We start from the raw sequence: 26,404 nt of genomic DNA, 5'->3' as shown, positions 1-26,404 counted from the left end.
CTCTGAACAAGCCACGTCCCTGTGGGATCTCACACAGAAGTCTCTCCCCATGGTTTGCTGACCCCAAACATTTAATTATTTCTTCCTCACCCAAATTGCTGTTTTCCCTTTTGTTTTTTCTCACAGACACCTGGAATATCTATGCAGGGGGAGTTTACTCTCAGTCACCATGCACAGTTCACCAGCCTCTTAAATTACACTGCCTTCTTCAAGTGCCCTCCTAAAACTCTGAATCAAGCATCAACAATCATGAAATAGGATCTAAAAAGTACAGGAATGAAAACAAACACATTGGGGATCCTTTGTTAGCTGCTGTTTGAAACTTCACCATAGCATCTCGCTCGCTTCTCAAGACATTTTTTCCGTGGTTGTTAGATGTACACACAGTTCTGCTTTTTTAAAAGCAGCTCATATTTTACATGTTCCCATTAGTCTGAGAGATGTGGATCATAAAAGATACAGTGAAAAGACACAGTTACAGAGAACATTTATCCACCAGGCATATTCGTATTGTCTCTCAACAGAGTGTATGACATGTATCATAACACCAGGGAAGGGAATGCTTCAGTGATTTGTAGAGGTACTGTAAGCTTTATTCTCCTTCCAGTAAATGACAGTTCAGGCCAGAAGTGCCTGACCTGCCACAGAAATTCCTTGGCTTAGTTTCTAATTGCATTCTTTCAGAAACTCCATGTTCTGAAAATCCCAGTTAGCACCATGAAATATACAGAATAAGCATCTCTCAGCTGTCTAAAATTCAAAGTTAACAGGTTAAACACGCATCTAGACTTACATCCAGAGGGAAAAAAAAGTAAAGAGCATTGGTGACAGACCTGTGAATACAAACCAAAATTCCAAGTCATTAATGTGAAGTGTTAGCACTCACAGAAAACACACACATATTTCAGAGCTCCGAAAAGGGTAATTAATTGAGGGGAAAAAGAATAACTAAAAAAAAATGTATAAAATATAATCTTGTGGGATAGAGTTTTGACAGAAATACTAGAGACAACCAAAGTATCAGTCTTCAGCATCTAACTCTATCAAATCCCAGAAGTTTCAGATATTAAGTTTACAAAAGAAATTCTGCTGAGATTCAGTCCCAAAGCCCTCACAGAGTCATGCCTTTTACCTTTTCAGAACAGCCCTCATTGTCCTTTTGCTCTTCATCATACCCACTTAGCCAATTCCAAACCCTTTAAGCCCATCTCTTCCCAACTGGTCAAGCCAGACTCTTCAACTTGAACTAGCTGAGCAGAATAAAAAAGAAGTAGCTCAATGATACAAACTATTCAATTGGAAGAGTAAAATTTCACTGAATCATTTCTCTCAGAAAACGCAAAGTCTATTTCTTTCCTGCATTCTTTTCTTCTGAAATAATCTAAAAAAACAAAGACAGATGGTCCCTGCAGTGGCATTCTCTCTTTCATTTTTAAAAGCCAGTACAGAAACCGAAGGCCTATAAAACTGGCAAGAAAAAAATCACCACACTGAAAGCATCCACAAACATTTCTCACATTGAAATTACATGCACTACCCCTTTCCTTTTACTCTTTGCAAAACACAAGGCCTTACAGACAGACAGACAGCATGTAACAAGAACTCTCAAGGGTGCACGAGCGAATGCATTGCTCCCAAACAGAAATCAATAGAGATAAGAAAGCACAAAATCAGTTGAAAACTCTTCTTCCCATTGTCAGGTTTTTACCAAGTCTGGCATTAAACACAAGACCTTACACAACACTGAGAGCACCAAATCCTTTCAGTGCACCTCCGCACTCTCACTTCTCAGGTTCTTCTCATCCTTTGCTATAATTTTCTTTTTTGTGACAGCTCCAGTTAAATTTTAATGTCAGCTCTTTCTCTCATATCACATTATGTCTACGTATCTCCAGGTTCTTTGGTTGTCCACAGCTTTCCTTCCTGCTCCAACATGGAAGTGACATTCTCTGCCAAACATGGCAGGTGTGGGATGATGTTGTTCCAAAGCTGCCAAGAACTCTCCCGGTGAGAATTTCTCTTTCTGAAGCATCTTCTCTGCCCTTAGCTTTGTTAGCTGTTCTCCTGGTATGTTCAAAAGACTGTGCAACAAAGGTGAGGTACCACCATGTAGTCACTCTGGAGAAGCTTCTATCACACTGGTCTGGGAGACACCCCAACTTCTTGGCCCACGATTCTGCTGAGAAGGAAGTCAGCAGGAAAACACCAATGGGAGCATGATCTGGCCCATTAAGATTAAAAGTTTATCTGTCCAAGAAGATGTTTTGCAAGGCAGGATACAGAAATAAACAAGAGCATTTCACAGGAGAGTCCTGAAGGAAAAGATAAACAGGGAATCAGTAGGAAGGATCATTTGTTTTCCCAGATAATAAATATAAGCTGCCCCCCAAAATATCAATCATTGGTGTAAGAAATTTCTGAGCCAGCTGCATCCATTTAAAACGGTTAATGTAGAAGTGTGGGATTTGTAGTCCCTACTTCAACAGTCATTTTTATTGGGGTTGCTGATAGGAACAAGGACTCGTTGAAGGGAGGTTGAATGCTAGTCTTTTAACAGCTGCCAGCTGTGAGCCTGAAACACAGCAGGACACCTTTCCTACCTCCTGACTTCCCTGAGGATCTCACATCTGGCCCCAAGGAGAGACAAGGTACCACACTGAATAGTACATGGGTGTGATCCCATCAGGAAAAGTGTAACTTGCCTGCTTGGGTTTTCTCTCCTGCCAGACACAGAAATAAAGGTTCCAAGTGTGAGGTATCTGGCATCTTATCAAGGGACTAAAACAGAAAAGGGACAGGGCTGCTTAGAAAAGAAGTTTGTCTTTCAGCTAAGTTTCAAGTTTATGGGTTTTGGGGGGGAAAGGAGGATTGCAGTGAATTTTCACTGAGTACAAAGTTGAATATTAAGGGTTGTATGGAACAAGAACTTTATCTCCATGGATCCCAAAGCATCATGAAAACAACTCTTGTGTCTGTGTAGAAACTAGGTAATGATACTATCTATGCAGCAGAAAAACACCCCATTGCACTACTGCTGAATGTTGATCTTTTTCTAAGCAAAAGTTAAATGAAAAGCAACAGAATGACACAGCTGGAAAGCTGATGGTAAAACACGAAGAAGCTGTAATTCCCCACATTCCTTTGCTACCAAGAAATCATACAGCTCTTTCATAACTGATAAGCCCAGAGGTGGTGCTATTGAAAGGCACTTATTGAACTCAGGTCAGCACCTGTGTATATCTTTAAGGAGTAACAAAGAGAGCCTGCCTGGTTATCTCCAGCTACTGTCTGCTGGATGGCACACCTCAGAGTTCCGACCACCACAAAGTTCAGAACTAGGAAAAAGGCTGCTGTGTGCAAGCTAGAGCAGAGAAAGGAGTTACTGCATGGTGTAACGAAAATAATCCTATGGTTCACTTGTTTTATACTGCTGAAAGACTAAGGGAAGACATCCATCACCATCAGGTTGTAGAGGATCTGCAATACAGGAGATGATGCTTTTGACTTCACAAAACAGCTGCTGAGGGAGTCTGTGGTGCACACGAAGACAGAGAATTGCTTGCTGCTTCTCTTAAAAGATGAAGAATGAAGAGAGCTATCTTTGGTAGCTTTTCCTATGAAATCTCAAAACACAAATAGCTTTATTAATCTGATTCAGAACTGTAACTACAAGTGAGTTCTATATGTAAAAGCAAAAGTCATGAATGCGTTTGATGTATTTTAAGTAAGGCACTGAACTGCAGTTGTTATTTACAGATCAAAGAAGCTCCAGCAGTGTCCTGAAACAATCTAAGTGAGAAATGCCAAAATCTGATTTCATCCATGTCCATATGTTGCTTTGAACTCATAATTCACAGAACTGGTCACTATATTGAACTAATTATCAAGCTTAACGCTTGCCAATTTTGATGGCTGTGCTCCCTTATAAAAAAGTCAGATTTGAAGGGAAGCAGAATGATATATTGGAAGTTGTGCAGCCTTTATTGAAATCTGGAGAGGAAAACCAATGAATATTAAAGAAATACTCCCTGTCCAAAAAGCAAACATAATTTACTTTTCAAATGGTTGCTGTTGCACAGATTAGCAAAATAAATAGTTTGCATTAACCAGTAGATATAAAAATGAAGTGGTTGATTCCACTTCCCTCATAGGAAAAGTTTCTTGTAGCAGTTAAGTGGAAAAATAGCTATGCTATCTAAAAATGTAACAAGGACACATATTGTACATGGAAGCAAAACTAAACCAGCAATTTCACAGCACAGCTTTAATATAATTAAAATTAAAATCCTAATAATAGTAAAAAGAAAATACTGATAAAGTATTTCTGCAGGCAGGAATATATAAGCAAAGTCTGTTCTGATATCATTAAAGACTTTCAAAATTACTTTTTTGCCAATTAGTTACAGTGGTTGGAAATGACCACAAACATTGGTTTGCCAAAGAAGTGATTTCAGGAATCACACAGCTTAGGCTATAATTAAAAAGCAATCTATGGGAAATAGGTTATTACCAGTATTTTGCAGCTAATTTGTTGGTTAATGCCTTAACAAAGCTCTCCTTTGATTGCAGTGGAGGGGGAAACAACTTCAAGAGGATTATGTGCTGTTAAGACTTGTACTCAATTATTGAGAATGCTGATGTGCTCCTGCAATGACAATTGCATAGCAGGCACCAGGAAAGCTAGATAGGTTCGAACTGTCCTGCAGCCAGCAATTCCCACAAACACAGCAGAAGTGTGGCCTCTGAATCTTAAGGACAAGTCAGACTTTTTTTGTTTGAATGTTTGCTAATTGATAGCGAGGTGCAAACTGAGTGTTCCTTGATGCCAATCACACATTTTATTTTCTTATCACATCAGTGTTGGGATTTTTTGCCCCTATATTATTTAGTTACATTTCTGAAGGAGCAGCCACATAACTGCTAGTCTCTAGCTACCATTTGTTATCAAGATAACACGATACTCATTTGTTTTCCTTCTGACAAAAGTGACAACACAAAAGATATCTTCTGTCAAGTTCTAAGAATATCGTATTTTAGTAACATTACTAGAGACAAATGTTAACAGTAGCCTACAAATATATTCCATGTACTGAGGAGTCATGATCAATTCAAAGCTACCATCACTTGCTACTGTCTCTTATCATAGTTACTATCCTGCTGATAAGAGCGAGGAATGAACACCTCACTAACCCCAGACAACTTCAGTCATAGCAACCATAACCAACAGTCTTTTATACAGTAAGACAGAGGAAAAAAACCCATTTATGAGCTACTTTTCCTGCCAATACTACCTCTTCACACTCTTACTACGATATTGCAGTTGCAAAGACTTTTCTACAGCAAAATCTGTGAATAAAAGTATCTTCAATAACCTAGTTGAACCTGAGGCACACTTTCTATGCAAAGATTGGTTTGGGGAGCTATAGCTCAGCTGACACAGAATCTCAGGAAGCCTTCAGCTGCAGAGCAAAGCAGAGGCCCATTAATCATATTTATCAAGATTGTCTACCCTGGCTTTCGTGCAGTTAGGGGAAATGTGCTATTCTACTTCAGCAACAAGGAGCAATGCTAAAACAAACTGACCTAACAGCATGGGTCACTTCCAGAAATAGAAAAGTATACCAGCAGCACAGCTGTACAGGCCAGAAGGCAAAACGCTGAGAAGGTTGGAGAAAAAGGGGGAAAAAACCACCCACCCGAAACTTGTGAGGTATGTAGCCAGTAGCAAAATTAATATTGGGCCAAATTTTGCTTTAATTGGCATTGAGTACGTTGAAGTCAGCAAGACAAGATTCAGTTAAGTGCCTCATGGTCTTGTATTTCACGAGACTCCTAAAATGTTTTATTGCACTTCAGAATTTCATATCAGCAAAAGCAAGAAGGGAGCAGATAACCTCCCACTGCGGTACGAGCACATTATTTATTCTGATATGCACGGATACCTCTTTATTTGCTCTTCTCTTTTACATTAAGAGATTGTACAATGTTAAATGCAAACAGAGCATACAGTGTACTAGCTGTTCTCCCATAGGAAAGCAGGGGTAGTATCCTGGCTTACATTTCTCTCTCTTTTTGAGGGGTTTGTTATGTGTAAAAGAGCACTGTGATGCCTCAGCTTACTCATGACAGAAATTAATCCACGTACATCTCCAGCAGCCTTGAATTGAGAAAGATTCAAGCTCCAGGGAATCAGATCTGGTGGAGTTACCAGAGCATTGCAGTATCTGCAGGGTGATGCCAAAACGTTTGGGCAAAGTTCTACTGTATTGTAGCTAGACCTGCTGCCTTTGCAAAGCAAGAACACAATTTTCACGTATTCAACCAGCATAAAAAAAAATTGCAGAGCTTACACTTTAAAAGCTTTTGTCAAATTAACAGAAAAATAAAAGTGAGATAAGAGCTTGGTTTAATAACACTATTTCCATCTGGTGTCTACACACCAGGCCTGCTTTGCCTCCATTTCAACAAAAGTAATGAAAATCACATTGCCACATGTCTGTTCTGTTCCATTCCCACATGTATTTCCAACTACATACAAGTGACAAAGGATTCTCAAATGAAGGTGCACGCCACATGGGGATTATCTCAAAGATTATAAAGCTTGCTGTATTTTTCTTTAAAAATCAATGAACTAAGGAAATGCAGAATTGTGGGGAAAAAATGATGCTAAAATAAAATCTGAACTAGCTTACTGCATAACCTATGAAGTCTCAGCATGGACACTGTAATGTGTCATCATCCTATAGCCTCCCTTTTCTTTGTTATCACACAGGCAATATTCCACTGGGCAAGTATACATGGGGAATGCTACAGACTTTATTCAATCAATTCATACAAAATGAAAACCTTGTAAAAGTTAAAAAATAGGAATCCATAAAATCACTCTCAAACTGAATCTCACACAATTCACTCACACAAGTCAGTCCCTGGAAATTCAATGGGACTAATCCTCAGAGTCAAATAAAATGAAATAAACAAAATAAAATTCGAATTTCGTGTTTCCTTTGCAACTGGGTTGAGAGGCAGGATTAAAGCAAAGTCAACTGTAAGATTCAGAAAGCATACTAAGCTGGGGTCCCTTGCCAGGCCCTTCCTAGGGCTGGCAGGGCAGCAAGCGCAGGCGTTGTGTGCCCTCTAGTGTAGCGCAGTGTGGAACTCTGAGCAAGGAAGGAACAGAAGTGAAGTCGCTGTGCTCCAATTTGCTTTATTTTTCTAAACAGAAGCAAGCATTCTCATGTCCAGAACTAACTTCTTTTCCCTGTAAGAACTGTTTTTTTAGCAGACTCTCACAAGTGCTTCTCTACCCGTACTTCCAAACATTATCATAACTGGGCTAAATTACGTAAGCTCTCTGCCACAGATCAAGTTTCCTTTTCACACCTTCACCACAACCTTTGGGTTTCTGACAACTTTTCAGTTTCATGTTTTTCAATATATGCCTAATATTTATATATGTCTTAAATGTAATGTAAACAAGTAACAAAGTACTATACACACAAGTAAATATATATATATCTATAAATCCACTGAGGTGTCAAGGTTGTGTGGAAATATTTATGGTGAAATGAAGGCATAGTTTCAGCAGCAGCACTGTAGATTACAATCAGTTTCACTCTCCTGCATGCTTTAGCTACATCCCTCCAAAGCTGCTGTTATATCTACAAATTAAAGATCACCATCTCTACAGTCTTCCAAAACCCGTACCAAGGGTGATTCAAGCACTTGGGCTGCCACCCAAGCCAGCACCACTGACAGGCATGTTATTATGGATACATGCAGAGCTGAATTTCCATATTGAGAGTACGAATGACAGAGTCTTACAATCATTGCCAGGAGAGGAGATTTTCCCCAGCTGCCTGCCTCACCCCTCTACCAGAGGTTCCTTACCCTGTAACAGAACAGGCTACACATCAGGCGCTCCTTCAAACTCCAGCTCAAAGCCCATTGCTTTCTGCTACTTCAAGCTACAGAGGTGTTAACCTTGTAACAGAAAGGAGAGGACTCTCTCAAACAAACCTCTAGAGCTCATGTGTCCATGCCCTCAGAACTCCCACTCGCTGAACTCTTTCAACAAGGTATAGAATATGAATATATCATCTTTCTGATAAAAGAGAAAGCAAGATGACAGCCACCACTCAATTAGTGGCTTGGAGACCTGCAAGTGCTAAAGGTTCTCAGTCACTGCCAAGCTCAAGGGCCAGCAGAAAGTAGACAGCCCGGGCTCCTGGTCCTACGCCAGACCCACTCCTCAGAACTCCCGCTATGCCCTCAGGTCCTGAAGCGCATCTCTTGACCAGAGCAGACACTCGGGCCTTTGTGTTAAAGCAGAGCTGCTGGTTGAGATAACATCATACAAGGAATTTTAGGAAAGAAAGGTTTTGATCTTGGATTGCTGACTCTTAACTCTGCCTCTGTTTTTTACCAGATACAGAGAAATTGAGTAATAGCAGCCAAAGTATGAAAACCAGATAATTGTTATTAATACTGACAGCAGCGTGAGTCTGCTGGTGGAAATCTTCCACTGTAAAGCCGTGGTTTGGTCTACTTCAGGCAAGAATTTCACCCTTGAAAGACAGTCCTGTACTTCTGAAAATTGCTAAATTGCTTGTTGTTCCAGACTGATCACACACATTTATAGGACTTAGTTGCTTCAGAGAATCCAAGACCCTCAACGAGGTATTATTAAAAACGATACTATATTTTACGTGTACATGCATCCATACATCTCTCTGCACAGATTTTACATAAACAGAGACACCACATAACAGAGGGTTAGAGAATTACCCACTGTAGCAGAGACATATAGAAATTCCTTCACCCACAAACAAAACACAGTCTTCACCAGACACAGTCTGGCAACCCTTCAGCCAGTGGCAGGACTATTCTACAGCTTGGTAAAATAGGAAATCTTGTCTCCCCCTGAAAGCACTTACTATTTCACAATTTCAAGCCTTTTCTCCTCCTTGTACAGTGATTATTTCTTGATGCCTGTCCTCCCTCTTTTTACAGTCCCATGTAGAGTCCCCCTTTTTGAGTGTTCTTCATGAGGGATTTGCAACCACTTCCTGATGCTTTGTCACAGATCATTTTATTTAGGTGGGAAAATAGAGTGGGAAAATTCACATTCCCCACTGGACACAGCACGTGAAGCAAGCTCTTCACACCATTGTGAAACATGTAAAAGTCAAAAGCAACTAATGAAACAATATTAGGTTATTTAAATTTTTTTAAAAGCCCACAAAACAAAGAAGACCCAAACAACAAAGAAACAAAATATCACAGCATGAGGAAAACCAGAACAAAGTCAGGCATTTTCTTCTTCCCAACTTGTTCTTGCCCACAGCATTGCTAGTAACCCACAAAACACATTCCTACACCATGAAGACTGCAGAAAACATCACTTGCAAAAATGCTTTAGTAAGCTGCTTGGAGAATGTATGGAAACAGTATCCATATTTCAAGCATGTGGTAGAATACACTTCTTGCAAGACTCTGCTTGCATGCACATTCATTTGGAAAGAATTTGCATTATCAAACATTATCACACAGCTTTCAAAGTGTTTTTTTCTTTTCAAAGACCCTAGATGCAGAGCTGTAGTTTTTGAAATACAGAAGCACAGTGCAAATCTGAAAGTCTTCTCATCTGAAGGCATCCGTTGATGTCAGACATGCAATAATTATATGCTCCATTGGTAAACTGCAAATCCATGGCAGCAAGGACGGCTGCATTCTGCTTCTAAACAATATCTATGGATACTGCACCTAGGCCAAGAAAGAGAGAGTGTTCAGCTGGAAAATTCTGAGATCGTGGCACAGGTTTGACCGAAAAAACCCAACCACACCACAACAAAAAACCCATCCCCCTCAAACTTCAACGCAGCATTTGTTTTAGGTCCCTCTCCACCCTGGCCAGTTTATTTGCCATTCGGGTAGGTGACAAAATCTGTTTCCCACAACTGGTAAACTGGAGAAAACAGGGTAATTTTGTGGTCTGTAAAAGTAATTTACAAGTGGTTTTTCAGATCTCCATGTTCATTTCCAAGTACTATTCCAGCATAACATGCAACAGCTAAGCACAGTTATTCCTTTTGTCCACTTATTAGTGTTTCAGGTCAGAAGCTAGGATGTGTCTGAGCCCTTATCCCAGAGCCATGGACTTGCCTCTTGCTCTTACCCCACAGGAATTACCTTTAACACTTCTATACTTTTCAAAATGAAAATCCTTCAGACTTAGTTAATCTAGAAGAATACAAGTGTATAAGTGACACAAGAGCCAAAACCACCCCACTGATAGGCTTTCCAAATAGTGTTAGGAGAGGTAGGGGAAGCAGGGACTTATTTTTCAGCTTCCATTAATTATGTCACATAACACAAGGGATGAGATACCTAATTCATTTTTCAGTTCCTAGCCCTTCCATGAGACTGTTGTTCTGTAGTGAAACACCCATTCCAAAGAAATGCTGGTTGCTCAGTAAGAGTCAAAACCCCAATGTTATGGATTGTGCCTGGCAAATTCCTGGTTAAACCCAACCTATCTAGAACTGCAAAATAAAATAAGGCCAGCTCGGTTTTCCAGGAGGTAACAAAAAACAGATACTGCACATATTTCATGAAGGAGGATGTTTATTTTTCCAAACATTGTATTAAGATAGTGTCCTGTTTGCCTGTTTCTATCAACATCTGCTCTGTAATACACAGAGAAGCACAGGAGATCAAAGTTTTAATTGTGCAAGTAAAAGAATGTATTAATAACATTCTCTCTGTCCTACAACAACAGAGATAAACTAAAAAAAAAAACTTCTAACAGCTAGGAGAACAGGATATTTATATAAAGATGTCCTAACAAAAGAAAAGCATGCAAAACTACCTCTAGTGGATAAACAAACCAGGCTCCCTGTTTGCAGACTGCTCCCGATGGAGCTCAGCCCTCAGAGATCCCCTCCCTCCCTCAGTCAACATATCTCAGCTGAGTTTCAGGTTTTTATACAAACCCTTCTCAGCATCTTTTGTTCACTAACCCTTTAAAATTTAGGAAAATGCCTTTAAGGCCCATTTTGCTGCTAGTTGCTTTAGATTCCCCCTCTCAGGTAGTAAGTTATTTATAAGTGTTTTTTTTGTTGGCCTTTTTTCTTGAAAGCAATTCCCAGTCTCCTTTCAAGACACCTGTGAATTATAAGGAGCCAGTCATCCTCCTTTCATTTTAGCTCCTTTTGAATCTACTTCTCAGCTAGGGCCCAGTCTGCAGTCTTTTAAAAAGTTACAAATGAAATTAAAACACAAAGAACACCCACTCAGGATTCAGTTCTTCCGAAATATGGGAACTCCCAACAGAAAAGTCACTGCAGTTAACTGTGGCACTGCTTGTGCAAAGCTGCAACCTGCACACAAACATGCAGAGGGTGAAGTAACTCCTTGTACAGCAAGCTATTGTATTCAGGGAAACTGGACAAGGCACTTCCTTTTCTTTTGTGTTGCCTTCTCATTCATAGTAACGTCCTTTAAGACATCTGTTAGAGTCCTGTAATATTAATGGAAATGGAAAAGCTCCAATGGGAACTCAGGGGTTTCTCTCTTTTTCCCATGAACTGAACATTATGGAATTTTAACAGATGTTCAGCTTGGTCATAGCTAATAAAATGAATTATGCAGGAATTAAAAATCTGGCTCCATTTGCTTATGTAAGATCACAGCAGCAGAACTACATTCCCATTAAGAAATTCTACAGGATTTACAGAGGATTTATAGTCTGCTCCTGCCTTGTTATAAGACGGCTGAAGATTTTACAAAAGAACTTGTCTCTGTTGTGGAAGACATGAATAAATTTACCTGTTCATTGACTGTTCTTAGTAGCATGAACCAGTTTCCACACCGATGCACACTGGTACACTACAAGCACAGGAAGGGACAATTCTCACTTGTCTTTGCTTTGGAAATGACATCATGGGAATTCCACATCATTTCACAGCCTCCGATTTCTGCCGTTTATTCAAAGTCTCATTCAGCAACCTAATAACCATACTCCCACTTTGTGCTTTATCACAAAAGCTTTCCTCTTGGAGCACGGATGACTCTTTTGGGCTACTACTGCCAAAAGAATGATGCACTGTACCTCACTTCCCTTTTGATTTTAGGGTAAGTTCAGTGTAACTACATCAAAGGGAGATTTAAAGATCAAAATGTAATGGAGATTGAGAGAAGAGGCACTGAAAAGGAGGTAGGTGAAAGTCATAACCACAACTTCCAAGCACTGAGATTCACTCAAAGTTATTTCCAAAAGCATTACATATTTAGCTTTCTTCTGTCCCTTCTCATATTCATCACTACAGAAAGTATTTTGAGAAAAGGGGGATAAGTGAAAGAGTAAGAATCAAAAATGAAGGACGAATCAACTATCCAGCCCCAGAACAGAAGCAGCACAGCAGCTAATGCAGATTACATGGAGCAGAATAAGGCTGTCTTGAAAAAGATCTACTATGCTCAAGTAACACAATGAGGTTTTAACATTGCACTTGCTTTATAAACAGACTTGTTTTCACTTAAGAACAAGCAACTGGCAGGCAGATCTCTGTCCAGGCACTGAAGGGTGCTTTATGTAATATGCAAAATTTAGTCTCAATGAACAACTAAAATTACCATTCTTAAATTCTGGCTCAAGAATTTTGCCAGGGCAAGATTATAATCTCAAAAGCATCAACATTCTCAGCCTCTTACAAATTATGCATTGAAGCCCCTCTATCCAAAAATCCCACTTCACTGCAACTAAACAAAGGGGTTTGTGTAAGTAAAGAACCAAAGCATGTAAACAAATTCTGTAAGTATAAAAAGTCAGTTGGAATGAAATATCAATCTATTTATGCTATGCAGCTACCTTGATGTGTCCAATAATTAATTAATACAGATTTTTATCTGAAAAGAAAAACAGAAAGGAAAATACAAAGAGGAAATGTCAGGCTCACGACAGTTGCAGCTGAAGGTTTATTACACTGCTGTTACTGGAGTGGACATTGCTTTACCATATTTAGTGTTAGAAAAACACAATGGTCCTAACACTGTTCAATTCAAAGACTTCTTTTCTTTTTTTTAAACATCACCTATGATTTGTTTCATACTGAAGAGAAAGCACGTTTCGTTTTGTAATCATTTATTTCTCATTCTATTGGACAGATTCTCCCAAAAAGCAATATTTCAACTGAAATCAGTTCTGAAGGATCTTTTATGAATATACATAATGGAGAGGACCTCCATTAAATTTCCAACAAAGTGCTGCCATTTTGAGTAAACAAAGTTATCTCAACAGGGTCACACACTATGCCATGAATATGGTCTGCAAATTAATTACCACTCTGAAATATGTCAAAACAAATTTTAAGGAGAATAGCACCCAGTAGCAACCATGTGTTTTATCCACCTGTTAGTATGCAAAATCTGTACTCAATGGGATCTAAATTTATTCATTTATTCAGAACCCCTCAAGAGAAATCAAAATGATCCGTTGGCCTTTTTTTGCCCATCTCCAAATGAAATCTGAGTGAATAACATGTGTTTAGTGAGCCAGAAAATAAGTACAGGATGAAGCTATGGTGGGGGTTATGTTTCAGCAAAGCAGGTGTCATCTCTGCACAAATAACTAATTTTTTTAACACTGAAACCTGCTAAAATAAACTCCAGTGCATTATCATTTGTCAGCATTTTAAGGAACACTAAATTTGGTATTTCTTATTTTAGGTAGTATCCATCTTTACTCGGTAAATGTAAGAAGAGCTGGCTAACATAACCGTAGTAAAAACAGTTTTCATCATAAAGGAAGGCTTTTCAAAGCAGAGCTATTGAATGAAGGCTTAAAAAGGCTCTGCAACTGGCTTTATTATTAATGATAACACAACCAACAGACCTAATCCCGTGTTTAAAAAAACAAAAGCAAAGATCTAAACCTAGTTTACTCAGTTGAGTTATATAGTGAGAGGACAAACCCAGACATATCACATGGAACGTAGTAAGTAAAGAAATCTTCCTGGACAATAGCTGTTATGTTTTCATAGGAATTGAACCTCATCTCTTTACTTGAAGTACACAATGGTGCAACTTCTGCTTTGTCAAAGGATGACCTCCTGGGATTGGAGTCTGAAATGGTTTTAAACTGGGAGTTTAAAACATTGGTATGTATTTTACTTCTTTCATAATCTACCTTCAGTTCACACAGCATATCAAACACTTCCATGACACTAATCCTGTAACTCACAGAGTATCTATGAAAAGATTTTAGTTTAGGAACTATTTTCTGCCAAGCAAGCCAAAATATTTTTAGCTCCATTTTTTTTTCCCAACAGTGAAGTACTTAAGATTTAGAGTTAAGTAATGCCATATCACATCCACAGATGGGATGACTAAATGCTGACTAAATGCATTTCTTTCACACATTTAAAAAAAAAAAGAGCAGAGTCCTCCCTATATACAGATGACAGATAATCTCTTGGCATCTGCTGACAAGTATATTTAAAGAAAGCCTAAATCTGTCTGTGCCAAACTTGGCCTGATGCCATCAATTCACCACTATTGGCATATACACTTCACACGATGCAATCACAAGGCTTAAGGAAGTTTCCAGTGCTTTATGGTTTTCATCATGTTACATATACATTTCCATCTTTTAACAATTCAGCAGTGACAGAACTGTAGATCACTTTTTGCATGTACCACAGGTTTTCTGAGTGCATGTTAGCAGTATTGTATTTAAATTATAGACTGGTAACTTATCTAGAATGAAATATGCTAGGATTTAGAGCTTATGGTTAGAGCAATTGTTCTCAGTTGTACTGCTATCTCTTGTTAGAAAACAAAGTGAGGCAAAAGAATCAATTTAAGAAAAAAGACAGACAAGTGTTTTACCTCTCTTAATACTGTGCTTTTATAACCCCGGTAAAGTCCTTGAATACCCTGTAAACCAACAAAAGAAAACATCAGCTATTGGGAATTAGTTTGCCAAAGACCACAATTAATCAGTGATTACAAGGCAAGTGTTACAGCCTTACAGGGTGTCAGACTCAAACTTCTTGCAAAAGGACCGTATTGATTTGAACACTGTGTACTCTGTTCCATGATTTACAATGCCAGAAGGGTTTATGTTGATTTCAAAGATCATTTAACTACTGTTCAGGATAATCAGCTATGAAGAAGAAAACATACCTTAAAGTTAAAATTGAAAGAGCCACAAGGCACAGAAACATATTACTTTAAACTCTACTGGCCCAGTATTTTTCTCTAGAAGTATCTACTATCCCATAAATACTTTGAAACTATTGTTCTGTTTAAATAGTCCATGCAAAATGAATCCATGGATGACAGCTACCTATGTCAACCTTCTTAGTCTTGATTCAAAGCTTTTATCAAGATAAATATTTTGTATTTTTAACCAGCTGATAACATTCAAAACAATTTGAAAATGTTACAAGTGCATAGAAAATGATGTTCAATATCTTATATGACAGTTCATTGCAGTGTTTGGCAAGTGTTATGGTTCTCTGGCCAGCTACGAAGAAGGGAAAAAAACATATGTTTTGAGAGCAGTAGTGAACAGGTTTTTCCAGGAAGGAACAGTACAACTACTGAAAAGATGACAAAACTCCTTATTTTTCAGAAGTTACTAATAGTGGATGAGCACTCATTTTCACAGCTCTTACAGAGCCTCTCTGAAATGGTGCCTTTAGGACATCCCCTCCAAAGCCTGCTTCAAAACCTGGAAACCATTCAGCAAAGTCTAGGATACAGAGGCTTGATGTTCTGTTGTCCCAGACAAGGACTGTTTGCATGAATACAGACAGAGCTTTGGAAACTGGAAAGCTAAATCCATTTTTTGTTTTGGGGTTTTTTTGTTTGTTTATTTTAATGTAGGTATCTATATAAAAAGTGAAGGAGAAAGAGTTGTGTACAGCTTGCATGTAAGTGACTGCACATGGAGAAGGTAGGGGTTTGGTTTCCTTATGCCAATTGCTTTCAACAACAGAAGAATAGATGGGAAAGTGCTGGGAGAGCACAAAATGGGGATAAAGTCATAGGAACACTTCTGGACATGTATAGCACCAAGTGAAAAGAATGAAGCACCTTTGAAATTTTGCTCTGAACTCACCTCGTGATATAAAGTGTGGGACAGAATCTGTAGGGTACTTGAGGAAGGAGAAACCTGGGCCCTTTGCTTGACAACCTCAGATGGAACCCGTATGAGGCATGCGACCTGCAAAAGAACCATGTGTTCAGAGAGCAATTCCTTTTGCTGCCTTACTCTTCATACAGCAGATGCATTGTTCCAAGGACAGAAACCTGAGAAATGAGTAAATCGGTTTTGTAATTATAAGAATTGAACTTTAAAGCTGTTTATGAGCACCTTATGTATTTGCTCCCAGAGCTAGGTACTTTCTGAACATAAAATTGTACTAACAGAAAAGTGGAAGTGCCCTTGACATTCTTAACTTCCAAATCAGAAGTAAATTTGAGTGAGAAACACCATCAATGAAACCAACATTTTGAAGCCATTGTGTCTTTTGGCAGCCACAGGAATTTTCCCGTGCACTTTTACAGATCTAAACTGGAGACTCGGGACTTGGACCAACAAACTTCTTTCCTAGGTAGCTCCTTTCTGCCCTCTAGTGACTGACAACTAACTCCAGTTAGCTTTAGATGCACACAATATATTCAAGGTTTAGCTTAAAACACACACTGCATTTCATTCAAGGTGCAGCATCAGATTGATTCTTTCCTACACAATGAATTTACTAGCAAGAAAGGCCCCTGCAGATTGATTTAATACTGTGGCTACTATCATAAAGCTCCAGCTTTTCTGAAAAAGCCAGACCTGGCTTTAAAACATCACCTGCCACTTCAGCTTCAGGTAGGGGTTAAGCTCATGTGCACATACTTTTAAGGAATAAGGATCCCGAAGCATCAAAGGGTTGCAAGCCTCTGATCTCTCTAGAAAATACCTGTTTATCAACACTTAAACTTTTAAGAAGAGTCTGACTTCAGTTGGCCCCAGGAATACCTAAAGCCTTGCTGGAGTTGGTGGCAAAACACTGGAAACACTATGGATCTTTGCCAGATTTTTAGCCTTCCTTAATCCTATCCTGGGCTGGGCTTAGGAAGGTGATCACCAAGTAGTTCAAGTTAAGAGCATCCTAGGTGAAAGCTGTCCATCTGAAGTGGCAAAGCAAGCTGCTAACTCAGAAACACACATGTGCCAAAGAAAGTTCAGGAATTCACTGCCAGGTTGTACAGAGTTGGTAATGTGAGTGGTCACTTGTGGGTAACAGTACAAGGTTTAAGTTTCATTTTCTCAAAGAGACCAAGAAAAATTCTGTTATCCTGTTACATTCCAACAAGTTTACCAGACAACAATATCCAAAAGTCATTACAAACAGATCTAACTCCGTGTGCTCTTCAATTCTCAGGGTCAAAAATAACAAGTGACCCCAATCTGTCAAGAAAATAAGAACTGTCAAGTTTTTTGATAGTTCAGCATAAATATTTATAGAACTTCATGCTTCATAACACTCCATGTCCTTATATTAGCTTTTTATTCCTTAAAAATATGGAAGCAGGAGGAAAGCTTTAAAGAGGCTGGGATGAAAACAATCTAGTCAATCAAGACCAGACAAAGAGCGCAGCGTGGCTTCCTGACATCTGGGGTGCTGCAGTTTTGGCAGGAGAAGGGTGGCTACAAAGTAATGTCTCCATTTCCCCCAGACTACTTGGGGTGCATTTCATTTCAAATTAACTTTGATGTCTCTCCCATTTGAATTTGCGCTTACAAGGGACTCTGTGGCTGCACAAGAACAAAAACAGTGATTACATTGTGCTGTTATGAAAGGAAATAAAGGCTCGTGTCACCCAGGCTTTGCTGTCAGATCAGCTCTGCAGGGCACTTCAGGTACTAAAAAAGCTACGAGCAACAACTGCCAACATCAGATTGAAGGGTGACATTTTTGCTGTGCACCTGAACTTACAATGTGTTACCTTCTTTGTTCCTACATGTGTACCTCACTATCGTTAACAATCCAAGCAGTCTTTTGATGTCAAACATAGGTTTCTAGAAAGAGAAACATGCAAGATTAAGTTCACATGTATCCATAAGGTTCAAAAAGAAAAAGAGTAACAACCTGGGAAGAATGGGTGCAGAAACATCTTAAATCTATCACACCCAGATATCAACCACTGCTGCACCTTCCAGGTAACTCTGCCATGTTAAAAGAACACAATGCATATCCCCACAGTTTGCTTTCTTAGCACAGTATGTTCAAGCAACATTAGTAGGATAACACTGCACCAAGAGAATTCATAGTTACATTTTCAGACATTTGAAAGCTATAAGGAAATTGCACAAGTAAGAGTGAAGGATAAAATTGTGTGGCTGCTCCATAGTAACTGTCCACGTTTGCATTTACCTGCACTAACTACCAGACAGACATGGAAAGCAGACAATAATGGGACCTCGCACAGTAGAAGCTCATTCACCTCCCTCATCACCAAGATACAGGGAAGAAATTTAACAGATACAAGCAAAGCTATTATTAGTTTACAGAGTAGGTATGTAAAAATGACAATATTTGCTCTGTTATCTTTCTAACCTTTAAATACTAAAACCATTTCTGAGCAAAATACTTCAGTCATTACCAGGTCAAAGGATGACTCCCAAGTGTATTTTTAATTTACTGACTTCATTAACTAGTTATCAAATAACAGTTTGGGTTCAAAAGGGTATTAAAGATCATCTGGTTCCAAACCCCCTGCCATGGGCAGGGACACCATCCACTAGACAAAAAAACCCCACTCAAAACTGCATCCAACCTGGTGTTGAACAGTTAGGGAAAAAAAGCTAAAAATAGGGAGTTTTTGTTAACATTTATCTGTGTGTTGCTAAGACACTATATCTTCCAATTAAATGAAAGTAATTTCTTTCCTCTGTCAATTCAGAGAAGTCTTTTAACTGTTGGATACCGCTTGCGTGCATCAATGCTGCCATCTCCTGGTCACATTCAGGTCAGAACCAGACTTTCCTAGATCTGACCAATATCTCGACTGATAATGAAGAATGACCGGTGCAATTAAAATCTCAAACATGTGCTGAAGTCAACACAAACTCTCTTTAGACATCTCGATTTAAACAGTTTCAGTATATTTGAAACCGGTTCCTATGTGGCTGTAGCAAACAGAATATAAGATCTGCTGCAAAGAGCACCAGAACAGCAGAAAGCCTTCGCGTGTGCTCACCTAAGTGCATTGGAAACACCCTATCTTAAAGCACTGAGGGGCCTATCCTATGAAAAGCTGAAGCAGCTGTTGAGAATTAGGAAGTACTCATCTAATATAACTTTTTCAATACAATATTATGAGATTAGTGAAGTATTTCATTCTCCAAATAATTGTTTCTAAACTCTGGCACAACTCTTGAATTGGAAACGTTAGATAGCGGGGAAGGTGGAGAGCATGACCATGGAAGATGAACTGCCTCATCCTTTCCACCATCAGAAAAGGTAACAGAAAAGCAGAGAAACACACTCATTTGTCATTTTGTTTAATATTTTCTTTGAACAGAGAAGCCTGAACTGCTGCAATCATAGACCTGTAACAATAAACCTTCATCTAAATAATTGCTGCCCTTTTGAGCAAGACAGAAAAAAGTAAATGCCCATGGTCTGTAATTTGCCGTGGGTCACAGCTCAAGCTGTGAACGAGTCCTTCCATATGTGCTCATCAGCAGGCTGTGCTACCTGCTGCAGCATAACCAAAGTGAAAAATTTAACATTAACGTCTATTTTAATAATGAAATAGTCTCCAGGCATGACAGAAACTGTCCAATATATGTACTGTCCACTATTGGCTCCTGCTTTAGGTGCCAGCTCCAGAGAAAAAGTGTTCATCTTCAAAATAAAATCTCAGAATATGCTACTTGTACCTTCCCGTCCCACACTCATCCCACAGCACGGATGTGCCCTTCCAGCATAGTTAAATCCAGTCCTGTGCAAAGCTGCTGGGGTCGTGAACAGGTGACTCCACTCCTAATTTAAACCCCATGGAGAGAACAAGTTTTGACTAATGGTCTCTGGACGGGAAAGTTTAAACAATGACAAGCTCTTTTGTCCCATCATTTCCTCTCACTGACACAACAGGGCCTTCATTAATTTAACTGCAGCTCCCCTGTACGCTGGCAGGAAACATTTCTTCAAAGAGCAATCTCACCCAGCAAGATCCTTCAGATCTCAGCACTTCCCAGAGCTTAAAAGCATACTATTTCAGAGATGAGACCATTCACAGGGCCTGAATGTCATAAGCATTTGGAGAACTGGAGTTTCTGCAAAACAGTTTCAACTTCCTCCAAGTTTCCAGCTTAGATGATTCCACCTAGAATCTGCAGAGTTGTTCTGCATAGTGTTATTTCATCCTGTCATTGTCAAGCCCAAGTCAGCTCCTTATTATTGCTTTCCAGAGCTCCCTTCTTCCTGCTCCAGAGCATCATGTACACAGCACCATGCACATCTTCCTTCACAATCACTGTCTTGGCTGAGCCTTTTCACCCTAGCCACCTGAAGTCCTCAGCAGCCTCTTGTTCTCAGCAGTGGAAATCTGTGCTGAGTTCTCTTCACAGCAAGGACAAACAATTACCTCAATTATCAGTTAACAGGCAAAGAGCAGGGAAAGTTTGTGAAGCTGACAACGCTGACACCAAGTAGAATTTACAGAAGTACTTCTCACTACATGTTTTGAAAGTTTGTGTGCTTTGCATAGCTAAACTGGTCTTTCAAAGTTTAAATCAATGTCTCCTTTTCAACCAAAAGCAGCCTGCTGTTGTGCACATCTCTTTTGTACTCAGCAGAAACTAAGTGTCCCAGATTTTGAAGTTCCTCAGCAAAGTCAAAAGCAGTTGGTTTAAACTCCTGTGGCAAACATCAGACAGCTGAATAGCTTTTAAGAAAATCTTCCTTAACCTGGTTGATGCTCAAATCCTAAGTTACCACCACATTTAAACAAACACAGAAAGCCTTAAAGGTGAAGAGCAGCAAAGCCTTAATTCAACCTACAGAATTGTCTGCATGATCCAATCTATCCCGGTAACTCTTCTACCACTGAGAGTCTGTTAAACTTATTTGTAAGGGCTTAAACTAATCATATCCACCAGCCAAACTGTTCTTTCAGCAAGAGTAGCATGGTGCATCCTATCCAGCATAAAACTGTTTCCAATGAGCCAAGCAGGGTCAGGCTGTGTTACAAAAGGACAAATGTTAATGAGATTCCAGGCAAGAGAACACAAGCAATATTTTCTGAAAACACATTAAGTCTCCTGTTGAAAGATGACTAGTATTTTACAATTTGCTCAGTCTCTTGGGGTTACATTGGCCTAGAATATGGAAAGTTCAACTACATTGTATTTTATCAAGTATTTTCCTTTAATTGATCCCTTACTCTTTCCTACAGCCTTTTCACTTAAAGAATTACAGGCTTGTACACATATGGAGCTATTCAGAAATAGTTATTCCTGACAAATCCCGTACAGAACATTACTTTGGAATAAGCTTACCTTACACTCTCTAAGACATTTCCAAAGCTGACTCTGGTAGAATATACTACAAGCCAGGAAATACTTTAAATTATTTATTTATGATTTATATCCTTTAACCCAAATTAGCTTTCCTCTATAGAGACTTAGAGCTACAAATATTTCTAACTCAGATGACTATCAGCCCTAGGATTGAAAGAAAAGAGATCATAGTCTACAAGCTTCTACCCTTTACTCTAAAGTGGCACGTCTCTCAGCCCTGAACTGAGTTGATAACACCAAGCTATCTAGGAAGGGCAGCCAATGGAGCAGAAGCCATACATGCAGTTAACACAGAGCACACAAGAGAAAATCAGCCTGGGTGATTGGTTAGGTTTTCGACAGTTCTTAATTTGCTGTTTCAGCCTTTAATTGTATGATGAATTTATTGGCAGCACTTGTGGATTCATGCCTCCATTCATCTTTATTTACAAACACTTTTCAGCTGCAGCTCTGAGTTTCCATCTGCTCTATGTTCCTTCTCCGCTAGCTCTTAAAGGCAGCACTCTCAACCTTCACATCCTCTTCCAACCACTGTTCAGCTACACTCTTGCATATACATTTGGCAAAAATCCTACAGCATCTGTATTTCAGACCTGACCCCACCTAGATTAATTTATGAATATTTCCAAATCCACCGTGGTTAATTCAAGAGACCACCCACATTGCTGCACTCCCCATCACTGCTCATCTCGCCAGGGTCAGCACGTTCCCCTTCTCAATGCCTGTACGCATCCAGAGATGCACAGCACAAAAGACACAGTCACACCTAACGTAATGAGCGTCAATGAAAACAGCAAAAAATGCCTCAGCACTGTGGAAGAGGTCCCACCAAACTTTGACTGACAGACTTTGGATACTACTTTGAATACTAGCCTGCCAGCCATAAATTGTTGACAAGACATAGGAAGCAAAGCAGAAAAAGTGCCTTTTTGTTTTTAAACAGTTTGGCCCATTTATTAGTTCAGAACCCATTAGCCCAAAGTCCAGACACAATGAGTACTAAATCACTTCTTTGTTGCAGCAGATGTTTGTTGATTTAGAAGCAATGTGCCCTAAATTGTCCAAGTAGCCTGTTGAACTGAAAAGCCACATCTTCCAAAATACAATAGCTAAAATTTTAACTTTGTGTCTGATGTGAGCAGCTGCTCATCCCTGTTAGACTGAGCTCCTGCAAGCTGATCTTCTAGGGCTTACAACACTGTAAAGCCCTGACAATTATCCTGCTGAAGATTCTTTCATGATATTACTCTCTGGATTTGTCTGACTCATGCTTCTGCCTTTTCCCCAGAATGGGCATTAATAGCAACTTTCCTGTCTGACCTAGCCAACTACTCTCATGGAATTCATACCAATACACTGTTGTACTAAACTGAAGCTATAGTTAACCGCTTCAAATGATACTGGCAGGGCAGAGGGAGAAAGGGGCTGATTTGTGGACAGGAACAGAAAACATGATAGTGTCTATCATGTCTCAAATGTTGGGGTTTTTTTTCTGGAAATAAAAAAAGAGAAAGCATAAAACAAAACACACACTTCTTTATTTAAATTACACTCAAAATGTCATTCTACAGAATTTTGATTTGTATACTGTAAACCTGCTTGCATCTGGGCATGCTTCTTCCAAGATTCAAGTCAGGACTAGTAGACAAAGCTAGCTGAATTTCCCAGAAAGATAATTCCTGCATTAAGAATCTTTCCTATTTGATACAACCCAACAGCAGATAAAAAATTCTCAAGTTATTAATTCTGAGGGTCAGATGCTAATCACAAATGAACCACACACTTTGCTCTTACCACAAAAATATCTTAAGTGGAACACATTGGAATACACGAGTGAGCTTGGAATTTCACCTTGAAATACCTGTCCTCCCCGTGCCCCATGGAGCCACACAAATCCCCTCTCCCCACTGAATGGACACATTTTTGGACATTTCAATTCAAATAGATTGAACAATCACTCTTATTTTTAATTTTGGAAAAAAATGTGACATTATGCCAAAATCCTTCTTGCTGAGGACAGCCAAGCCTATCACCTTCCAAGGGAGCAGTCCCTACCTAATAATTCAGAGCTGCCTCAGAACACAGCTGAGGCTTCTGTCTTTTCCTACGAGGTTCCTGCTCCTCTGAAGCACAGTAGGTAGCCCACGTTTTAACATTCTTACACCTAGATCAGAAACTTTTCTAGACCCATGACAACTTGTCCAGCATTGACACATAGCCAATGGATCACAGTGCAGAGACACTAAAGCAGAATGAAAAGAAGCCAGATGAGGAACCTAAAGTATCATGGCTGTATCAACTGAAAAAAATTAGCAGAACAAATGAATGCAGGCACAGTGCCACTAATATGACCAGGCCTTCAGGTTCTGAGTTACTTTGTCTAATGCTATGGCATACTCTGTAGAATCACCACTTCACTGCAATAACCTGGGATCTGGCAGCCTTGGGGATACATTGCACAGTATCGACACAACTCCACCACTCTAATCCTAAAGTAGTCTGGAACCTTATACAAGGACAAAAGCAGCTTGGTAGTTTCAACTGTTAGTCTACTTAGAAAGAATGGCCATTATCACTAGCTGCCAAAAGAAAAGGACATACACCTCCCATCCTAGTCCTCTGTCCTCCCCTATACTTTCTTTTGCAAGTAAGCTGAAAGTCAAGGTAGCTTGATTTCCTACAGAGTAGGGAAAAAAAAAAAAGACTAAGTCACCAAATAGCCAATGAAAAATAAAAGATCACTAAATACCTTGTAAAGCTCAGACTGTAACCATAACAATATCTAAACATTAGATGGAAAAGGCTGTTGTCAGTTAGCTTCTCTAGAACACGATCCAAACGACTTGATTCTCACCTCCATGGAAAAGCCAGCAGGATGTTAATTTAACTGCTGAATCCAACCCTTTTGGCATTCATGAAGGAAAGCTCATCAGGCAAACTGGGACTATCCTAAACTCTTCTTATAAAACCAGGTTTGCAGGAGGCTGGTGGGGAAGGCCCAGTGAGGGATTGCTAAGTAGAAGAAAGTTTGATGAAGAATCGTATACATTGTCATATTGACATTAAAAATTCTGTACAAACCCATCTGGAGCTGTACTATTAACTCTGGCTCTGCAAGATGCACCTGGTTAGTATTTAACAGGGGCACTAGGAGGTTAAAAACACTGCTCCTTCTCAGAGTTACTTATGCTGCCCTAGAATATTAAAAGTAGAATTTTAGAACATCTGGTTTTCCTTTCCACTCCCTATGATATCATGTTTTCCAAGCACATTTGGCAGTTCACTGTAAAGATACAGGCAGACTAAACATACAGGGCAATGCAGAGTCAAGATGAAAAATTCCAAAATCCTGGATGCAGCAAGCATGTTTCCTACCTCCAAATTTCAGTTACACAAGTGGCATAATGAGGGTTTTCCCCCCCTTGGTAATTCATGTATTCTTCAGCCTCTTTCTTCCTTGATGAGAAGAGATGATACACCATATATCTGCCCTCTAGAGTTTTGGCTGTATCCTTGTAAGTAATTTTTCTTGTACTATGGGATATTCAGAGTCCCTATACAGCAAGATTCAGTTAGAGGAAAAAATAATTATGTTTAACAGGGTCAGATTTTGTATGTACTTTTCTTTATCTCACTCTGGGAGATGAGATTAGCTTTCTATATTCCTCTTGCCTAGAAGGAAAACAAACATGCTCCAGCCACTGCCTTTTTACTGCTTGTGTTTTTGCCTCCTAGCCTGGAACTGGGGAATTGGTCCAAACCAGTCCCAGAGGATTGTGTTTCCCATGAACTTACATAGGCTGTAAACAATATAGAAGAGTGGCTGTTGTAAAATCCAAGAACTCTCATTTGACCTATTTCTCCCCTATATTTTAACCTGTATCAAAGCAACCTTTCCACTTTTTCCTCTGTACCTATTTTATTTTTACTGGGTTATATTCAAAATACAGATTAGTCAGCATCAATATATTTAAACTTAGCTCATACATTTTATCCACACACAAGAAGAGAGCCATGAAGGAGTCACAAACCTAGAAATCCAACAGCAGTTTCTTGCTCCAAATCTCAGTTCCTCCATTTTGTAAAAAGAGTCTGGAAATGCAGAGACACCTTGGGAACCCTAACACGACCGAGTCTCTGACTTATTCTTTCACATTTAAAAGCAATTGCTATCATGGCAATTATTCAAGTGTACAAAGGAGGAAAAGTACGTATTAAAAAATTACTGACAAAATAACAGTCCCACTGGTTATGGCCTGATTAAAGCTTAATGACTGATCAATAAAACCATAATTATAACTTTCACTCTGTTGCAATTTGGAATAGTTTACATATTTCTATGGATTGGCTAAGACTTTATATATAACAAATGTGAGAAGATCTTGCTTTGTGCTGTTTTTATTACAGGTTTGTTGTAGCAAGTCTCTAAATCCCTATCTCAATTATTTTACAGCTTACTTCTCCCATCACACCAAGAGGAGAAGAAAAGCTAACAAACAGCAGAATCTTAGCTGAAAAATGGCTGTGACAACATCACAGTTTTCATACCATAAAATCAGATTGCCATTTCAATGGCTATCACTATATATTTCCCTGGCCCTAGATTACCAAGGCTGTGTATCACTCTGTGGTGTTTTCTGATTGTTATGTTTTCGGGTTTTATGGTTTTGGGTGGTGCTTGATTAAATTAATTTCTATTTCCCTCCCCAAGTTAAGTGGTTTTGCCCGTTTTGCCTGGGACCACAAGCAGCAACTGAGCACTCTTGTCCTTAGTGCGTTACGAAGGCCCTTGGTGCTTATGGCTCATCGTGGCACTTTGTT

General features: G+C 39.3%; 1 protein-coding gene across 4 annotated transcripts in view; it reads right to left on the bottom strand.

The window, feature by feature from the left end:
- Nucleotides 1–26,404, bottom strand: part of SLC25A26 (solute carrier family 25 member 26) — an 81,874-nt gene that overhangs the window by 50,044 nt on the left and 5,426 nt on the right. For all 4 annotated transcript variants that reach the window (XM_062008672.1, XM_062008671.1, XM_062008673.1 and 1 more), the window contains exons 4-5: nt 16,124–16,228; nt 14,887–14,934 (exon numbers count right to left, since the gene is read on the bottom strand). In XM_062008672.1, coding sequence (XP_061864656.1) covers nt 14,887–14,934; nt 16,124–16,228 — 153 coding nt within the window. The remainder of the gene's footprint in view (nt 1–14,886; nt 14,935–16,123; nt 16,229–26,404) is intronic.

The sequence above is a fragment of the Colius striatus genome, chromosome 15 (assembly GCF_028858725.1).
Source record: "Colius striatus isolate bColStr4 chromosome 15, bColStr4.1.hap1, whole genome shotgun sequence".
Lineage (NCBI taxonomy): Eukaryota > Metazoa > Chordata > Aves > Coliiformes > Coliidae > Colius > Colius striatus.
The sequence above is the reverse complement of the archived record's forward strand: the minus strand, read 5'-3'. Positions and strand labels throughout refer to the sequence as shown.